This window comes from Oreochromis niloticus, linkage group LG20 (genome assembly GCF_001858045.2).
Source record: "Oreochromis niloticus isolate F11D_XX linkage group LG20, O_niloticus_UMD_NMBU, whole genome shotgun sequence".
Lineage (NCBI taxonomy): Eukaryota > Metazoa > Chordata > Actinopteri > Cichliformes > Cichlidae > Oreochromis > Oreochromis niloticus.
Window position 1 is genome coordinate 17122056 of NC_031984.2, and position 20013 is coordinate 17142068.

The following is a 20013-nucleotide window of genomic DNA, read 5'->3' on the forward strand; positions in this document are numbered from 1 at the left end:
CAAAGTTGTCTTATGGAGATACCTAAAAAAAAGAACACATGGCTCATTGAAATAAAGGATGTAGTTCTCACCTTTGATTTGGGGATTGGTTCTCCTTTATCTGGGTTATCCTTGCGATAGAAATATGCTTTTCTGAGGGGGTCCTTGCTTTTCATCCCATAGTCAAAAGGGACATCCTAAAATCAAATGTTACAGAGAAACCTGCTTTTATATTCACATGCAAATAATTGCCCAGTGCAGCTTGGACACATATTTTAAATAAATTGAACATTTAAGAAATGTTTGATGGATTAGTAAAACTCACAATAACTTCAAAATCTTTTTTCCCACACTCAGGAAACTGTTTACACAGTTCTTCTCTCAAATTTTCCTTGAATTCCTGAAGGATGGAGATGAGAACATGTGTTATTATTATTATTTTGTTAATTTTGTTTTATAAGCCGTTCTCTTTCTTACCTTCCATTTTTCTCTTCCTTCTTTTTTCTTGAATTGAGAAAGAGTGGAACGAAAAAAGGATTTATTCAGTGCAGAAATCACACAGAAAGCACAATTACATGAAACCAATTTTTTTTTAAAGAGACTCTATTTTTACTCAATTTCTCTATTTCAAACAGAATTTTTGTCATCCACCAAATTTGAGCTGTTCCAAAACTTTTTTCATAATAAATATTCATTTACAGCTTGGTGTTTTAGTGCATACATGGAAAGTTATATTTTATGCCTTCCTTGTTCCCATAGGGCTGTGTGATAAGGTAGTGTCAGAATAGCACACACCACATGCTGTCATCAACCTCTAAGGCTGATCTCATGGTATTGGGTCTGTGACCCAGTGTTTATGTTTTGATTAATTCATATTCTTTGATTTAATATTATTTTTGGTTCTGTTCTCTTGCCTTCCCTGTGTCCATGTGTCATGTATAGTCTGTCATGTCTCTCATGCATGTTTAGTTCTGCCTCTGTGTTTGTTTCGGCTGTTTCCCAGTCATGTCTCTTGCACCCTCTGTTATAAATGTTCAGTCAGTCCGAGTCTTAGTGTGTTTCTTTTGTTTCCTGTTTTACTTTGACAGTCTCATGTGTGTTTCATGTATTCAGTTTTGCTTCCTCTCTGTTGTTGTGTCTGATTAGTCCCAGCTGTGTTACCCTCCTGTGTCTCATTCCCTCGTTATCCTTTGTGTATTTAAGCCCTCTGTTTCCCTCTGCTCATTGTCGTGTTGCTGTGTGTTTCCTCGGTGCTCCTCGGTTCCGTCTATCACTCCCTGTTCCAAGTTTTACTTTCTAGTTTCCGAATTTTGTATTTAGCTTGTGCTCTACATATCCAGCAATAAAGCTGCCTCTTTTCGTTCATTATGTTGTGTTAGGAGTCCTACATTTGGGGCCTCATGCTCCCTGCGACCCAGCACACCTTGACAACTGATTTTGTTTTTTGTTTTGTTCCCTAGCAGCAGCTTGGTTATGATGAATTTATTAGTTTCCCCCCCCAACCCATGCTTGCCCAGGTTCAACTAAGGAAAATAATATTGTAGGTTTTGTTGACGAATCATCGAAAACTACAAGACTGCACGAAAGAAGCTCAGGCATGTCTGAGACAGCCAGTGCTTCATCCTCTGATGACGATTTAGACTCTCTTACATGACATGGCTTTTTTTGGTGTAAGCAGCAATTTCTGTGCATTCTGGCCTTTTGTCCAAATGTAAATGGTTCTGTAAGCTTCTCTCTCTTTTCCTTGTATTCATGGATATTCCAGTAAACCCCAAGTATCTCATCAGAAAACCTATCTGGGAGAAGCCTGACATCAGGGACAGCAACACAAAAATGACACATTACACAGCCAAATTTGTCTCATGTAGATGCAAATAAAGTCTGTAGTTCTCACCTTTGATTTGGGGATTGAGATTAATTTATCAGAGTTATTCTTGTGATAGAAATATGCACTTGTAATACAGGCACATAAAAACTGCATACCCTGGCTTGACCCACACAGCGGTACAGGTCCCGTTTCACGACCCTCTGTAGAATCTTTGTTGCCTCCTTCAATTTTTCTTCTTCCTTCCTTTCTTCCTTGGGGTGGAGTATTCTTTCAATCACATGATCTACAGAGTAAACAGATAAATTGGAAGATAAGTAAGTTCAAACACGAAACAGCTCACAAATTCATCAGTAGGGTCTTACAATTCTTTTACATAAATTTGTATCACAAAAAAACGTAACTGAATTATTATAGCAAACATTACTAAATATAATGAATGTCAGTCAGAAGGGACATAGTTCTGTTTGAGTGTTGTCCACAATCTTTAACAATTTGTATTTGTATTTGAAGATGGTTTATCTGAAATAAACTGAATGAGAAAAATAAAAACTGTTACAGTTTTAAAAAAAAGTGCATGCAAAGACAATTTATAATTTATCCGCACAGATTGAAGCCACTACCTGTCAGCTTTATGTAAGCCTCCATATCATCTTTGGCTTCAGAGAGAGAAAGCATTTTCCCTTTTGAACTTTTAATTTTGAAGTCTGGGTGGTCATCTACTAGTAAGAGGGCATCTTTGATCCTGGATATATAATGACCAAACATATGACTTCAAAGGCAAAACTGCAGATAAAGCTAAATTCTGGGTAGTATTAAGAATGGAACTGTAGGTACTCACATAATTTCTACAGCCATTTTTATCTTGTGCTGGCAGGCTCTTCTGTGGATAGACAGCCTTGTGTGGAATATGTCATACAGATTTTCTATTTCCTGTTAACAGCAAAGTGTAGTCATTGCCAGTCAGGTAAAATAATTTCGTCTTAAAAATTGATTTTAAAAAAAGCAGAGGTCAATACCTTGTCTCTAGAGCAAATGTGTTTCCGCCCATCCTCCTCCACATCACACACCCTGGCAAACATGATGAAGCGCTGATGGTCAAAGCTGTTGGGAATGCCCAGCTGTTTGCAGTCCCTGAGATGGGAGAGAGGAAACATTGAAATATTGCCCCCACAAGAAACCCCACCAAGTCTGCTTCAGATAGTAACTCTAACTATCTGTATACAGAAAAACCTACAAAGCAGTTTTGCATATTGCATCAAAAAGTGAATTTTTCTTTCGTAAAGTAAGCTTCACCTGGCAAAGTAGTCAAACTTGTCAACATCAATCCCGGTTTCCTTGTTTGACACAATTTCATAGAGAAAGGATTTTTTCTCATCTCGACCTTTATACGGCCACTGTGGAGACAAAGCCAGACGAGAAACATTAGACACTCACTTGTGTAGCAAAGACAATACTTAATTCACCCAACTGACCCTCGGAGGTCCTCTGATCAGTTCCTCAATGAACTTCAGGTCAGTTTTATCGTCGCCTTCTATTTTCAGTCCAGACTTCCTCATCATGTCCTTCAGGCCATCTGTGTTGTCCAATAGGTGATTAAACATTTCAATAGAGGCATCCTCATGCTGCAAGAATACACAGGTGAGTGTTTTAGTGGGGGCATTTTTTTTTTTTTTTTTTTTTTTTTTACATTTAAAACACTGGCTTTGTAAAGCAAAGTGAGACTATGTATAATAGAATTCAAAGTGATACACCACCAGTAGCTGGTGTTTTGCTCCTCTGGTATTCCTGTCAATTCATTTCTGTGCCCTGCTTATGTATTGAGCCATGTGCCTGTTCATTTTAACTGCAACGATGCCTGGCGGGAGCTTCCTTTTGGTACTGAGGCAGGTTATTGGCATGTAGTTGGATGGGACTTGTTCCTTTTGGGGGTCCTTTGGGATCAGGACTAACTGGCCTTCAGTTAGCAATTCTGGGTGTGCTTCATCCATCCAGCCTGTTCATTTGTGCTGCCAGACGCTCATGGAGTGCAGTCAGCTTCTTTAGCCAGTAGGCATGAACCATGTTGGGGTCTGGCGCTGTCCAGCTCTTCATACTGGAGACGCTTTCTTGGACGTCTGCCACTGTGATGGTTACTGGGCCCTGTTCAGGGAGGTTGCTGTGATCTGCCCTTAGATCCAGTAGCCACCAAGCATTGCTGTTATGTGTTGCATCCTTCTCCCATCCTTCTCTTCCAGTATTTGTCCGTCTCCAGCCTTGGTGGTGCTGTCCTCACACTGTTCCCATGCCACTGAAAGTACGTCTTGGATGGTTCAGTGGAGTACAGCTGGTTGATCCTCCTGCCTTGTATTTTTCTGGTATATGATCAGTATTTATGTAGATTTGGATGTACTGCTTCATATTTTTGTGTGGATTGTGGATCATATTGTATGGATTGCAACACTTTTGAAGCAAATTTCTTTCCATATGTAATCAACTCCCTCACTTTTTTGCTCAGTGCGTGAATTCTCCTGCCAGGATTTTAAACCTGGACTTGAATGGAGTCAGGCACATCCTCATACACATGAGGTGCTCACTGATTAGCTGGGAATTATATTTAGTTTGGATTATGTTTTCTGTGGATAAAACTGCCTAGGTTTTGTGTGTGAAGCCAAACATGGTCAAGATGCACAAGGCTACTTTTCACATGCCTAAGAAACTTGTCTCAGTAGAAAAGTAGAAGGGTCATCATGACTAGGTCTTATGATTAGGTCATGTCTAGGTCATCTGCCGGATCCAGTTTTGGGCTGGGAGGAGGAAGACTGGGAAAAAGATACACTTTAGAAGAGAGCCAGGGATTAATAGTAATGATCAAATGCAGAGTGGTGTATAAACACAGTGAAAATAAGGTGAGTGATGAAGAAACATTCAGTATATCATGGGATGCCCCTAGCAGCCTAGCTGTATGGCATCGGATCAGGTGATCCTGCAACCTCTGAATTTATAGACAGAGGGCAATTAAGGAAGAGAGATAGCTAGGAGAAACTAAATAAAGGTGCAGGCAATCAAAACAATTATAAGGGAAGTACAACTCAAGCAGAAACTTAGAACCATAACACCGGAGTACAGATTCCTGCAAAGTTTAGAACCAGTTACCTCTAAAGCTCAGATAACTGATTACTGTGGTTTAATTCATTTATTCTTTTAAGTTTTATGTGTTTCCATTATTACTTCAAACTCTTACCTCCCATTTCCCATTGAATTCTTTGCCTTTTTTGTCTCTGATTGCTTCCATAAACATCCCGTCATAAAAATGAGAATAGGGCCCGTGTCCTTCATATGACAAAATAAAAATATGATATGAACCATAGGGTTATTTTCTATAACTTCTTTTCAGGCATTGCACATTGGCTAGTATAGACAGACACTTCTATAGATGTAATTACAGTGCAGTAAACTGGATAGTGTATATCTTAATTCGTTCCATTAAATGTTCATCCTGTCAAACACATGGGTTTAATCTTCTGCTTTCATTTAAGAATGTGTTAGTTTTAGCCACATCAGTGGTCAAGGTCAACATAGTACTTGACATGGGGATATTTTAATTTTATTTTCATGTTTAATCACACCCTATGATGGCCATCTGCAATATAATATCTGTGATATATAAAATGCTTGTATTGCTTACCTAGGTCATGACAAAGACCTGCAATCTGCACACAGAGGACATCTCGGTCACTGATGAGTGATTCCTTCAACTTCTCCAACTCATTAGGCTTAAACTCCCTCAACTTCTCAAACTTCTCCACATCCTCTGGCCTCAACTTCTTAAACTTGTTTAACTTCTCAAATTCCTCAGTCTTCAAATTTTTCAACTCCTCCAACTCCTTATCATCCAACTTCTCCAACTTCTTCAACATCCTCAAATCATCATGCTTCAACTCCTTCAACTTCAACTCCTCCGGCGTCAACTCCATCAGCAGCTTCAACTTCTTCAACTCCTCCAACTGCTCGATCTGCTTCTCCTGCTTCATCTTCAGAGCTTTTGCAAGCTCACCAGCTAAATGCGCCACTCTTTATTGCAAAATGTAGGACACACACACAGTCTTTGCATTGGCTTAATTGTTTTCAGTTAGTACATTATTACATTGCAAAAAACAAAACAACAAAACAACAACAAACCAAAACAATTAAATAACAATGAAAACATATCCGATCTCAACAGGAAAAAAAAAATCATGCTGGATATATATACTGATATGGAGCGCAACAGTGACTCTAGCAACTAGTGAAAAAGGCTCCATGTGTAAAGACATTCCTGTTTTCGTGGTTGTCTCATTGTTGCCCTCTATTGTGCCTGTTGTTAATGTAATTAACACGAAAGCAGCTTCAACTGATTAGGAGCCCCCTCTGCTACTTAACTAACCAGATCAATATCCTAGAGGTTTTAATGACTTGATGGTGTACTCTGATTAAAAAAGTGTTCCATTCATTTTTTTGTGAAGTATATAACCCAGTCTGTCCGTTCTTTTGGATTTTTATTACAAATAGGTGTACATGTGTGAAAACCAGTGGACATACCCAATCGAGTGTTCAAAGCGGTTGTGGGATGCTCCTGGATAAACAAAATAAATCCCCCCAAGTTGCTTGATGTTTCGTAGTCTCTGGAACTCAGGCGTGTCTATGATCTTGACAAGAACTGGATGTAATGCCATGTGACCATGGATGGGATCATTAAACACCTTTGTGAAGACAAAAAAACAAGACAACAAAAGAATTAGACAAACTATGTCCAACTAACACAATATCAAGTAGCAGGATTTGGGGTTTTTTGTTTCTTTTACATTTAATTTGGTACAATGGTAAACAAGCATGGTGCCTGACGCTTAGTTAAATTTTCTTTTGCCTTTATGACACCGGCAGAGACACATGGGCAAGATTTAATTTCATGAAAGATAAGTACCTGATGTTTTTCTCTTCTGATCTTCTGTGGTAATATTTTGATCTTTTATAATATTCTGTCTTGTTCCACTTAAAATCTTTTGTTTATACTTAGAGACTATTGCTTGATCTGAAGCTTCCAGTGTGGTTTTCAGTTTTCTTCTTTCTTTTTTACCCCTTAGCTGTAAAATGTTGATGGGGTCCTGTTGTCACAGCATAGGTGCATTTACTAATAATCTTCGATAAGTTCAAATCTTAGTGATCTCAGTCTCAAGGTCAAGGTCCTAGGTCAAGGTTTCTGAATATCTTGTGATGCGATAACTCACAAAGGCACCTAGGATTTTGGAATTAATACTATTGATGCATCTAGTAAAAGCCTCGGACAAGTTTGAGTCTCAGTGTGATATGATACAAATACCACTGAACCCACTCCTTGTGGTGAAAAAAGCTTGATTGGTATTTAAGAACATTTTTAAAGAATTTATTATTATTGGTGAAAGTCAAGGACAGCTTATTTTAAGTAGACTAATAATAATCACATCTGGAACATCTGACATCTGAAAAATCCGCTGTTTTGATAGAAATTCTTAGAACAGTTTCAGTAATATTATGAAAATATTGCACTTTAGAGACAGTCAATTCTGAAGACAGGGTATGCGAAGAAGACACATTATATAATAATGTTGGTTAGGAAGAATCATACACAACTGAGTACTTTATGTGACTGTTTCTCTTACTGTTCATCATTGATTTGGACACTATTTTACTCAGAATACAAGAACATGGTTTAAGGTAAGTTATTTGATCTTTATTGACTCAGATTTTTTGTAGTATTTGAATTTTTTTCAATTAAAATTGTGAGACAGTGGAGTCCATTTCTTATGTTCTGTACATTTTTTTTGTGACTTTTTACTGTTTTACAAATCTGACTTGTGGGAACTCATTGTAAACACAGAATATTAACCACTGGATTAGCTTGACTTAACCCAATATAAAAAAGAAATATTCAGCAAAAGATGATATTTTAGGTAGCCTGCACTCATTGCAAGTTTGTAGAAAATCTCTTTTTGTTGTTGTTGTTGTTGTTTTTTTAAACTAAGTCATCATACTAGCAGGGAGTAAGGATAACAATAACCCTTATATAACCTATGTGGCCACTTCTGTCACATTTAAGATGAGCATATGATTATAGCATCTGAAGCATCCTGAATAAAAAAAAACATAACAAAAAATCAAAGGTCTTTTTCTTTAAAATGTGAAATCAAGCTGGCTTGATATTAACATAGTACCACTGTGAGGGTGTATACTGTTGATCTTGCCAGTGAGCAAAGACATATCTCCACTGCCCACACAGTGCGTGTATGTCAGGAAAACAGAGCTGTGGTGTCTGGTGTGTGAAGGTGATGCGTGGAGAATCGTGCAGGTGACCTGCTATGAAGAGCAGCAGGGGAACTGTAGCTGAACTGAGCAGAGGCACATGTGGATGGTGTAATAAACTTCCACTGCTATTCTTTTACAATAATAATGATTCTTATTTTACTATAGCCAACTATGAGGTCAGTTTTAAAATGCCAGCAAAACTAGAACTGTTTCTGACTCCGCAGCCTCAAAGAAGTCAACATACTGTAATTATGGAAAGTCACAAAATCACAGTATATAAGAATCTGCCCATCCTTTTTGCAACTGATTCAGATTCAGTAAAAGGACTAGATGTTACAATCCCTGCCAATGCACTGCTTTAAATGGAGAAAATCTTGGGGGATGGCTGTTATGAGGAAAAGCGGCCCAGAAACTTTACCAGCGGCACACATCGTTGTGTGCCTCGACTTCCGTTCTTTTACCCAGGCTAATCTGCCATTTTTCCTTGGTTAGGTTTAGGGATTAGAAATCTGATCTAAATTATCATATTAAAATTTGGGACACATCGTCAGTAGTGGACCTTGGATTCATCGGGTGTTTCAGCCATTATCACTTGACACCCTCATCCAAGGAGGCCCTGCCAGGGTTGATCAGGCCCTGGAGTGTGTCACTGGTTTATGTTAAAATTGTTATTTCTCTTCTTCTTTCTGCTGTTTAGTTTTCTACAGTTTATTCTATTTATTCACTGCAACTGAGAAATACTTACCTCTTTAACATTTATGGAGCCTCATTTCTTCAAAGGGACAGAAAAGGTGATAGAGAGAAGTAAGACAAGTAAGTCAGATAAGATAGGAGAGAGCAGAGAGGAGAGTCGGAAGGGGGGCGCCCGATCTGGCTTCCCACACCTCCCCGCCAGATCGGGCTGTACGCTCTACCTCCCCACTGCCTCCGAGAAAAGGGAAGAAGAGCAGAGGGGAGAACATTTTTCTTTCCTATTCTTTTCAGAATCAGAATCAGAATCGCGTTTATTGGCCATGTATATGCGCAGACACATACAAGGAATTTGGTTCCGGTGGATGGTGACTCTCAAGCACAGCAATGTACATCTCAACAATGTAAGCAACACAATTCACCCCCACACAGACACACACACACACGCGCGTGTGGATATATACAGATACACATACATACACAAACATACACAAGCTGTGTAAACCAACCGTAAATAACCAATCTAAATCTACAATCTAAATCTATACATAAAATACATGATGACAGAAATGAAATGAAGTGGAATGAATACCACAAAATGTACATAAGGTGCAGTTGCAGTCTGGCAGTGGGAGCATTGTGACTGTTCAACTGTTTAGGAGGGAGATGGCGAGAGGAAAGAAACTGTTCCTATGTCGGGTGGTCCTGGTCTGCAGGCTTCTGTACCGTCTGCCAGAGGGCAGCAGGTCAAAAAGTCTGTGTCCAGGGTGTGAGGGGTCTGTGATGATATACCCTGCCCGTTTCCTGATTCTTGAGAGATGCAGGTCCTGGATGGAGGGCAGGCGGGCGCTTGTACAGTCCGCTGCAGTCTGCGCCTGTCCTGTTTAGTGGCTGCACCATACCAGACTGTGATGGAGGAGCACAGGACAGACTCAATGACTGCAGTGTAGAACTGGATCAGCAGCTCCTGTGGAAGACTGTACTTCCCCAGTTGTCTCAGGAAGTACATCCTCTATTCCTCCTTTTAGTTTCACTACCATGAGGTTAACTGTACAGTCCCCAGGAGACCCTGAGGCAGCTGTATCAGTCAACCAGCAAAACTTCTAATGTTATGTTTTACCCTTTTGACACCCCCTGTTGAGGCAGGCCCACCACGAGTCGATCAATCCTTGGCATGTGTATCGTGGTTAGCTGACTGCCTTACCTGCCCAAGTGATGTCAGCCCTTTTTAGGCATAGCCAGTGACTGGTCCTCTGAGCAGTGTTAGCCAGTTCTCTTATAGCCTGCCGTTGTGCCTGTCCTCTGATCCCAATCTCTCTAAGCAGTTTTGCTGTTGTACTGGCAACAAAGCCCCTGCACTCCACTTCCACCAGGCGCACCTTGGTCTTCCAGCCTCTGTCCTCTGCCTTAGCTGCCAAGTTGACATACCGCATCTTCTTACGCTCAATTGCTTCCTCCCGTGGTACCGTCAGCTCAAAGACATATGCAAGTTTTTGGGAGTTAGACCAAAGGACAAAGTCTGGTCGCAGAGCCTCTGATCCAAGTCCGCTTGCATCTGCCAATCCCTGGCAACCTTCAGCAGGCCCAGGTCCGGGAAAGACAGAAACAAAAGATTTGAAAATACAAAGTGTCTCACCTTGTGTTCTTCAATGTAGAAGCGTGGCTTCTTAGGAATGTTGTTTCTAAAGAGTAAAAACCAAGAAGAAAGCATAACAGAAAAATACTTAACAAACTGGTGGAAAATGCAACTTGGTTTATCAGTAGATACTTACTTCGCCTCATTATCAGCAGTGGTGTTTTGTTCTGGGTACCAAAGGGGAAAAGAATCAGTACTGATTATCTGTTATGACAAGTAGTTTATAAAAAAATTTTCTTGTAGTCATGTCTAACAACAAACACTAACATGCTTGCTTTCATGTCCTGTGAAATAATGTGGCGCTGTCTGGTAACGTCTGCGTTTATCTCACAAGTACAAAACTACTTGCAGGTTACATCAGACCTGAACTGGACTCTTAGCACCACAGCCGTTGTGAAAAAAGTTGGTTAGTTATTGGTTAGTTGCTTTCAAGACTCTGTAATTGTAGGCTTTCTGTTCATAACCATATGAACAGAAAAGACTCACGTTTTGTTGAAGTTGGCTTCTTTGGTTCTGCATTTGGGTCCTCACCCTTACACTCTGCACCCACTGACAGCACCTTAACAAGCCATTTGTAACGACCCATCATAAACGGAGGCTGCAAGATTGAAGAGATTTAATGAACAGCTGCAACAGAAACAGGGTGGTGCCCAGGATATTTAGCAAAGTCCAATATACATTTAGATATGTCTACCTAGTGTATTTGACTCTCTTTTTAACTCTCAGTGATGCAGCAGTGTTTGCTTGAGTTTGGGAACTGAAGAGGTTTTGGACCCAGAAATGGCTAAAACACACACACACACACACACACACACACACACACACACACACACACACACACACACACACACACGTACATGCACAAATGTTTTTGATACAACAATAGATCCAAAATGATATATTGTAAAATACTCAGTGTTTACAGTAGAGTGTTACAGGATCAAGATGTGGATGATTTTAAGGGAAGGGGCCACCTGAAGGCTCCCATTGCATACAAACATAACATAAAAATATTCTGTGTTATGGAAGAAGGCTAGAGCTAGAGAATGAGTTTACATATTCCTAGGGCATGAACCTGTCTTCTTTATCTAAGCAGTAAAGGTCCATCCATCCATTCTTCCGCTTATCCTGGGCCAAGTCGCGGGGGCAGCAGCCCAAGCAGAGAAGCCCAGACCTCCCTCTCTATTGTGAAAACCACCCAGGTTTTGAGCTGTTCTGAGTTTCAGTTAACAAAATTCACTGACCTGGCTCATTTTCAGTGATTCAGTTTAATTTTATTTTGCTGCTGTCTGAGTGTAGTGTAGTAACAGTGTGTGTGTGTGTGTGTGTGTGTGTGTGTGTGTGTGTGTGGTCGTTCAATAATTTTCCTTGTTCTTTGAAACAGCATTCTGATGTTTTGCTTCCTATTGGCAGTTTTTAAATTAAATACACTACATTTTGGTTTATTCTAAAATTAAGGTTTAAGATTATTCATAATCGAGGTAAACGTTCAGGGTTTTCCTCGTGGTGCCACTGTGGTCATTTTTCTGTTCTCATGTAAAGTTTAAATTATTGTGCAGTTGGTTTGCCGTTTTTTTTTTTCTGGGCATGATTTTGATAGGCAGTGGCAAGGCAGCAGGTTTTGGTGTACAATATCACACTCAGTGTCAAGAAAAAGCCTAGAAAACGGCCTGCTGTTAGACGAAAGACTACACAGTAGTAAACATGGCGCTCTCAAAGGTTTTTTGAGACATGTTGCTGCCATCAAATTAAAAGTTACCTTTTTTTAATTGTTATTTTAAACACTTGACATATTTTATATTGTGAATAAAATAAAGGGCTTGCAAATTATTGCACATTTTATTTACATTTTTTTAGTGTCTGGTGTCTTTGTAGTTGTCATCAAATCAATAAATCCAGCTGTCAGTTTTTTGATAAAAATTGTTAATTTCAATTACAGTTAAAATATTAGTAGAATTTTAGTTTAGAAATCCCTTCAAATTGTCACTATCAATGAATGTTCTATATTCAGAAACAGCAGCAGGCCAGAGAATCAGAAAATGTTCATCTTCAGGGTCGAGTCAGGTACATAACATTTCCTTTTACATACTCAGTATTTAGGTGTTTCAGAGAAAACAAAACAATACTTAAAAAATTAGAATGTGGGGAGTCTGTGTCTCTTCAGCACCAGATTATGTTAGCATGTTATTTGAAGATGTCACTCGGATATTCTGTAAAAAGGAATTCACTTCAAGATACAATTTCATGTCTGGAGCCTAGAAGATCTGAAGCAACCAATCCCATCTGTCGGCTGTGTTGGATCTCTTTTTAGCCAATGAACTACAGTCATAAACCGTTAAGGAAGGTGGTGAGAGTGTGGATCCACAACTATGTGTGTCCAGAAGCTGTACCAAAAAGAACAATTATGCAATTTTCTATGATGTGTGGAATTAACATGATATAGTGATATTGTATATTGATAACATGTTATACTCATAAGACCAACCATTTTAATACATAATCACCTGTGATAACTGCCATTTAAAACCCCATATTGAAGTATCTCATATGTAATAGTGTTAAGTGTGTGTTAATTACCTTGGCCATGGCAATGAACTTCAGTTTGCACAAAAACGATGTCTCTGTTACTGATGTCAAGTACTGACTGCTATTGTCAATGGAAATTGTACTTAGTAGTCAGTATAATCTTTTAATGATACAAGTTTCCATATATGCTTAGAGGTGTATAATCGATTGTGTAGTGATAGAGTGTGTGATCTTTAGAGGGGTGCAGGGGCTTTGTGTGCATTCCAGAGTGTTCTGGCATTCACACCCACATCCTCCAAGCATAGGAAAAGGGCATACCTTCTCTTATTGTTTTATGATAGGATAAACGTATCTATGTCTGTTTTTAGCTAAGTGCCTTTTGTTTAGATGAACTGTTGGACTTCTAGACCAGCAGGTTTAGCGAAGTCTTTATGGGGTCACACACACACACACACACATACACACACACACACCCACACACACACACACACACACACACACACACACACACACACACACACACATATATGAAGAGAGAGAGAGTATGCATAGTATGCAAACGGCTAACAAACAGCTATTATAATATGGTCCAGTGTAGAAGGTTCAATGTGACTGATGGACTTACTGTGTAGATATGGGGGGGCTTGTTCTAAGCTGACAAATATACAACTGTACTGTACAACTGTACTGAAAGCAATATTCTTTTCTGAATATACAGCGCACTAAATCCTATACACAGGTATTGCAGCAGTGATGCAAGCACCACACCCATAGATACACATTCACAAACAGAAAGTCAGAAAACACAGGGGCGGAGATTAAACACCAAATACATCTTATTGTAAGGAGGAGAGCTTGAAGTGCATAGCTGCCAAGAGATGTATTCTAAGACACTTCTTCAGCTGAGAGTCAGAGAGGAGAAACACACACTGCAGTTAGTTACTTGCAAGCAAGGGCAGTCACAGCACTCGCACAGAAGTGCGGGCTCTGAGACTCGCACCGTGCTGCTGCCCTGGTCTTTATTTATACATCATTGTGTGTGTGTGTGTGTGTGTGTGTGTGTGTGTGTGTGTGTGTGTTTATCTGGTTAAATTCAGTATGGTTTTACGATAAAATATGTTATTGTACAATCCTTAATATGTTTTATGGGTGGGGGGTGTGCCAGAGGGAGTGTTCGCTCAAGGGCACCAAACAGGCTAGGATCGCCCCTGTAAGGAATTAAATTTGAAGAAAATGTAACATTTAACATCTTCAGCCACCGGTGCTACCAATCAGACACTTTAAGCATATTTGATACAAGAAACCAATAAAGACAAAACAATTGGTCAAAGCTGTCTTGGTGATATTTAGAACTAGATGGACTAGCACTCTGCACCAGGGTCAGTCACTCTGTTGGATTTTACTAAAGAGGCACAGTGCCAGTATTTTGGGGGGGCAAATTAGCCTGATGACACATTTGTAAATATGTAACCACGGGAGTGGAAAGTTCTTTGCTGGTCTAAGGAGCTTGGAAAGAAAAGCGTCTGGACTTCTTTAAGTTGCTAGTTGCTGTTCTACTGACAGTGCACTAATTTCTATACTGAGATGTAGCTATTCAGTTTATCTCAATAATTATTACTATCAAGTAGCACAAATTAGTGCCTTAAAAACAAGCACACCCTCCCAGTGAAGCAACAATGTCTTAAATAATAATATTACTGAGGGTAATGTGAAAGTAAAGGTTTTATGCATGTTTTTTTTTTTCTGAAAGCATCATGAGCAGATAAATTAGGGGACACTGAAGAAAAATAAATGTGGTTTTGATATAAAAGCAAAATATTAAAAATTCCTGTCATTGTGTCAACTCTTTAGGACTGAGACTCAAGTGGAACAAAAATTATCCAGAGGGCACAGTAAGGGGGCCACAGATGCGGTGGAGCCAGAGGGTACAATTTGTTTACAAAAAAAAAAGAAATACTGATAGTCAGGGTGCACAGGTTGGTGGTATGAACAACCAAAAAGAAATCTGTACAAACAAACTTACACCGTTAAAAAAATGAAGGAAACTTATAAATCAACTAAAGATAATTCCAGCAAGCCTTTATTCTCACAGAGCCACCTTGAACTCCACCCTCAGGAGAATTAACTCAGGCTCATAAAGCTTAAGCCCCTCCCCTAAGAACAAACCATACAAGCATTAATTAATTGGTTTATACTCGATACTCACAACCAAAATATGACAACGATATTCTATTTGTCACTTCTGAGGCTTCTACACAAAAATCACAAATACAGAAGTTTATTCACAATGACTAAAAGACTATTTAAACAAAAGACTGACAAACTCCCCTCTGTTTCTTAATGCTTGGTAAGAGCCCAATTCCTCCCTACAGTAAAGAGGTTTGGAATTTCCTATTTCCTATCCACAGTCTGTACCTCCAAATGGTGGCAACATGTAACACAGCAACCTTCAACATTTTGGCAATACTGTTAAACCAACTTTGCAATAAATGGTTCTGAATACATGGGCCCACTGTGTGACTATTTTATGGTATGAAATGGTAAATTAGTACAATGCTTAGGAGAATTAGGGGAAGTACGTATTTTATTTCACCTACTTAGGACTTCAAACAAACTAATGAAGGAATAGCATCACATTCACAACTAAAACAAAAACTGTATTTTGTGGGCTAGATGTTATAAATTGCCATTCTAGCATGTTGTGGGAGATATGCAGACCTAGTCCTCTAGAGGGCATGGGTTATCCAGAAAGGCACGATCCTGGACCAGCGTTATTATGATGATGATATAGGAAGAACACCAACATGGGGGTATCAGGTAGACCTATCCAGAGGTAAGAGCTGCATTATTCCAAACTATTCCACCATGTAAACCTGAAATTGCGCTTTAATGGAAGCTCCTACAAATACATGTCTGATAAAGTCAACCACTAAAATACCTTCACTGTCAATGCCTTTTGGTTCCAAACTGACACTGTGCCTCTTGATCAGTAGCTAGTTTACACTAATGTCATGGTGAAGACAGTTGGTAGATATGACCCCACCTACTCTGTTATTTTTGCTGTGACATCATTACACATATATTTCTAGGATTTTCCCTTTCAGAACACCACAGGGAGCCACAACACAAGACTGATGCAGCCAATCAAGACATAAAAAACAAAAAATCCCACTCACTTTTACAATATCATAAATAGTATGTATCGCCTTTACTGAAATAAAATCAAAAAACAGTAGCAACTGTGGTGACAGCATCATGACATGATGCTCCTCTGTTTCTTGAGACCAGATTGTCTCCCCTTATGCAGTTATTGTGAGCAAAACTGGTCACTGCACATGCTTCATGAATCCAGTGAAAGGTTTGAGTGTGCACTTGTTTTGTAGGTGAGGTGAGGACATTTTAACTTATTTATTAGTTAATTATGAGCCCACTTCTGCTTTGAAGCAGAAACAATGAGCTTTGAAAATGAGAACTCACTGCAAGGACAGAATAGTAACCACTAGATTAGTTTGGCCTAATCAAATATAGTCCAATATAAAAAAGGCTATTCAGTGAAAAAGGAAGACTTTTTATATGCTCACTGTTTGCAAGTTTGTAGACAAACATCTTGAGGATGGACAGTTCAGGTACAAAGTAGTTTAAATTTTAGGATGACGTTACAAATGTTTCAAAACCATTTTGGTTCAAAAATGGAGCAAGTGCAGTACAGACTCATTTTTACTGGAAGGTATTTAAACATGTGCTTGGACAGCCAATTTAACTGCAGGGATACATTTGAGTATATAAACCTCAGTGTTATTGGCCTTCCTCTAAACACGAAACGAAACTGACACTAATCTGATGGAAGCCAAGAGACCTTTGGACTGTTGTGCATTAAAAAGTCAATACAAATGACAATCTTTCTTCAACACAGAACAAAATTCAGTGTATGCATAGATGTGCTGACATAGTAATGACTAGTAATAACTTTTTAGGGATCTTATTTAAGATTGACTATGGATTTTTTTTTTTTAAATCAAAATAAAAACATCATCACTGTTTATTGCAGGTCACAGATAATAATGATGCTTACACTGAGCACTTCTAATCAGGTATAAGGTATAAGACCAACAATTTTCAGACATCATCACACACCAAAACTGCCATTTAAAAACCTAAAATGTAATATTGTAAAGTCTGTTTTAATTACCTTGGCCATGGCGATTAAACTTCAGTCTGCACAAGAAGGATGTCTCTGTCAGCAACATCAAGTTCTGATTGCTATGTACTGCAAGTTCCTCTCGCTTTATACAGATATATTTCTTTAGTGTTTTATGATTCTCCTCCACCCTTGGCTCCCATCCTGTTTTTCTGTCTCTCTGTTTATGGATGTGGTGCTTTCTATCCTCCCGATTACACACCTTCACATTTTCACATCACTCCTGTGAAACCTGTGTGTAGGATCATTATTTATTTTCAATAAAGTATTCCTAATTATGTTACTAGAAATAACTGTGAATTTATTAGGAAGGAAAGTGGAAAGCTTAAGGCCAAAAAAATAACATCAAACACCCAAGTCTCAGGACTCAAAGTAGGTTTGGAAAAGTAGTAAAAGGTCCTCATTTTTCTGGGATAAATATATCTAGAACGCATCAGTGCCCATTGGCTGGGTTACAAATTCAGTTGCCTTTATCATATTTTAACAGACCTGAACAAAAGGTTCAGCAAAAAATGACTTGAAAACCATTATTTAGAACCAATAATGTTGCACTGCAAACACTGTTGGCAATTTTAGCTTGGTGAGGACAGCCTATACAACAATGGTGGTGTATCTAAAATGTCAGGCTGGCTCTTAGCCTCTTTATGTGGAGCAGCTGGCACCTCCTGTCATTACGTATGACATACTCTCCTGGTGCAAAGTCCAACAGATTATACTCTCCGGAGTAATTTCACTCTACAGGTAGTGGAAAACCAATCCCAAAATAATCCTCAGCTGTGGGATCACTCTCAGAGCTGCCTTGTGGATTCAGACTCTGTTGACTTAAAGGCACTTTTCATCAAAACTTTCCTATTGTTTGCTTTAGCATCAGCAAGAATTTTAAGTCAGGAAAGTTTTGAGTCAGCTTTCCTGATTTAAAGCACAATGATTAAAAAATGTTAAGGCTAAAAATGTAAATAACTCAACTTTAAGAACTCTATACTTTTCTCTTGTGATACAACATATATCATCTTTATTGGAAAAGGGTTTAAGCATCAATGGCCTTGCATCTGTTCGTTACCAGCCATTTGATTTTGTACAAATCCACTCTAATCCATTCTAAGATTATTTTTAATTGAGGTAAATAGTCAATAGTCATTTTATAGTGTCCATTGTCTGTGAAGGTTCTCAGTCATCCAGGTCATCGTAGTCTAAGGAGCTTGGAAAGAAAAGCTTCTGGACTTCTTTAAGTTAAGTTTTATCTCTTTTTAGCCAATGAACTACATTCAAAAATCATTAAGGGAAGTGGTGAGAGAGACTGGATCCACAACTCTGTGTATCCAGAAGCTGTACCAAAAAGAAAAATTAGGCATTTTTCTATGATGTGTGGAATTAACATATTCAATTTTTTGTACAGTGTTTTGTATAAATTCATATTCTTGCTAAATGTGAAGACTTTGTGAATTGTTGCAATACTGTTTCTGTTGACTGTGACTTATTTGTCTTATAATGGCCGACTGTTTAAAGTTTATTTTGTTTCATAATAAAGTTGAAAAAAACAAAGATGATTTGTTCACTGCAGGAACCATAAATTCATCTTTTTGGTACTCTGCTTTTTAAAAGTAGGAACAAGTTTTTTTAACAATGGTTGACAACATATCAAATCTAAAATTTAACAAAAGACAAAATAAGAAAAATTAAGAAAATAACAAAATCAAATGCAGAAATTCCAACACTAACTCACTCACAAAGTAAAGATGCAGTGAACATGTGTGCGGTAAATTCTCCTATTAGAAAACCAACACCAAGCTATAGGGTAGTTAACCTCTCATTCACAGAGGAAAATGCCAATATGCAGTCAGTGAACTGGAGGCTGTCAAATATTAGATGTATTCATTTTTGGAAATTTCAAGTATAAAATGGAGCTGTTAATCAATATTTTGTATGCAAGACACAAAGACTAGAGGAGTAAAGAAGCTGAGGAGATGATGAGATTGATGAGGAAATGTGCATCTTCAGGGCCGGGTTAACAGGATAACCTTTCCGGTGATGAGACACACCAAATCCCATTTTAAAAGCAGCTGAGATATGCTTAAGATAAAACTATGAAAAACTGCATCCCTGTGACAACACTTTAAACAGTACTTTGATACAAGTCACGGCTGAAAGCAAAGGGTCACCTGAAGGCTCACATCACAGACAAATACTGTATTTACTGCTATGGAGGAAGCGGGAGCTATGAAAGCCCGTTTCCGCCACTAAAAAAAAAAAAAAGGTATCCTATCTTTCTTGAAATTTCAACTTATTATCTCGAAATTTCGATTTATTAATCCAAAATTTTGAGAAAAGTAACTCAAAATTAAGAGTTAGCGCTGCCGATCAGTAATCTACGTGAATGATGTAATTTCCTTGTTACCTGGGAGCTGAAGCCCTCAGCTACAAATCCTACAGCTAAGCTACCAGTATTACAGCCAGTCATGAATGCACAGCGTGGCTACACAAATCATGAAATCCTTGTGTTATTGGCTGAATCACATGGCGTTACTATTAGCAAACATACTCTCGAAAGTGCCAATTTGTTGTGATCCGGTTTTGAGTGCGCATTCCTCTGCGCCATATCCTTCTGGTAAAAAGAAAATGATGTCATTCACATGGATTACAGATTGGCAGAGCTAACTCTAAATTTCGAGAAAGATAAGTTATGGATACTTTTTTTTTTTTAGTGGCGGAAACGGGCTTCCATAGAGAGCTGAGGACTGTTCAGCAACTCGATTTGGTCCTGTTAGCGCATATAATTCAAGTATGTATGAAAAATATATTCTGATGTTTTTATTCCAACAGATTCAGGAGATTTTTCATCACCCAGAATATCAGCTAATG

General features: G+C 38.7%; 1 protein-coding gene across 2 annotated transcripts in view; it reads right to left on the bottom strand.

Moving 5' to 3' along the window:
* The window catches only part of LOC100705915 (deoxynucleoside triphosphate triphosphohydrolase SAMHD1), an 87487-nt gene extending 70217 nt beyond the window's left edge, over nt 1-17270 (bottom strand). The window contains exons 1-16 of one of the 2 annotated variants that reach the window (XM_019349713.2): nt 17146-17270; nt 10917-11028; nt 10567-10597; nt 10431-10476; nt 6365-6525; nt 5472-5857; nt 5028-5116; nt 3280-3429; nt 3101-3201; nt 2824-2938; nt 2646-2737; nt 2428-2549; nt 1963-2090; nt 457-483; nt 305-379; nt 72-176 (exon numbers count right to left, since the gene is read on the bottom strand). In XM_019349713.2, coding sequence (XP_019205258.1) covers nt 72-176; nt 305-379; nt 457-483; nt 1963-2090; nt 2428-2549; nt 2646-2737; nt 2824-2938; nt 3101-3201; nt 3280-3429; nt 5028-5116; nt 5472-5857; nt 6365-6525; nt 10431-10476; nt 10567-10597; nt 10917-11028; nt 17146-17154 — 1749 coding nt within the window. In that variant the 5' untranslated portion in view covers nt 17155-17270. The remainder of the gene's footprint in view (nt 1-71; nt 177-304; nt 380-456; nt 484-1962; nt 2091-2427; nt 2550-2645; nt 2738-2823; nt 2939-3100; nt 3202-3279; nt 3430-5027; nt 5117-5471; nt 5858-6364; nt 6526-10430; nt 10477-10566; nt 10598-10916; nt 11029-17145) is intronic. The other variant, XM_019349714.2, reaches the window with a different exon arrangement.
* Between the last annotated feature and the right edge of the window lie 2743 nt (nt 17271-20013).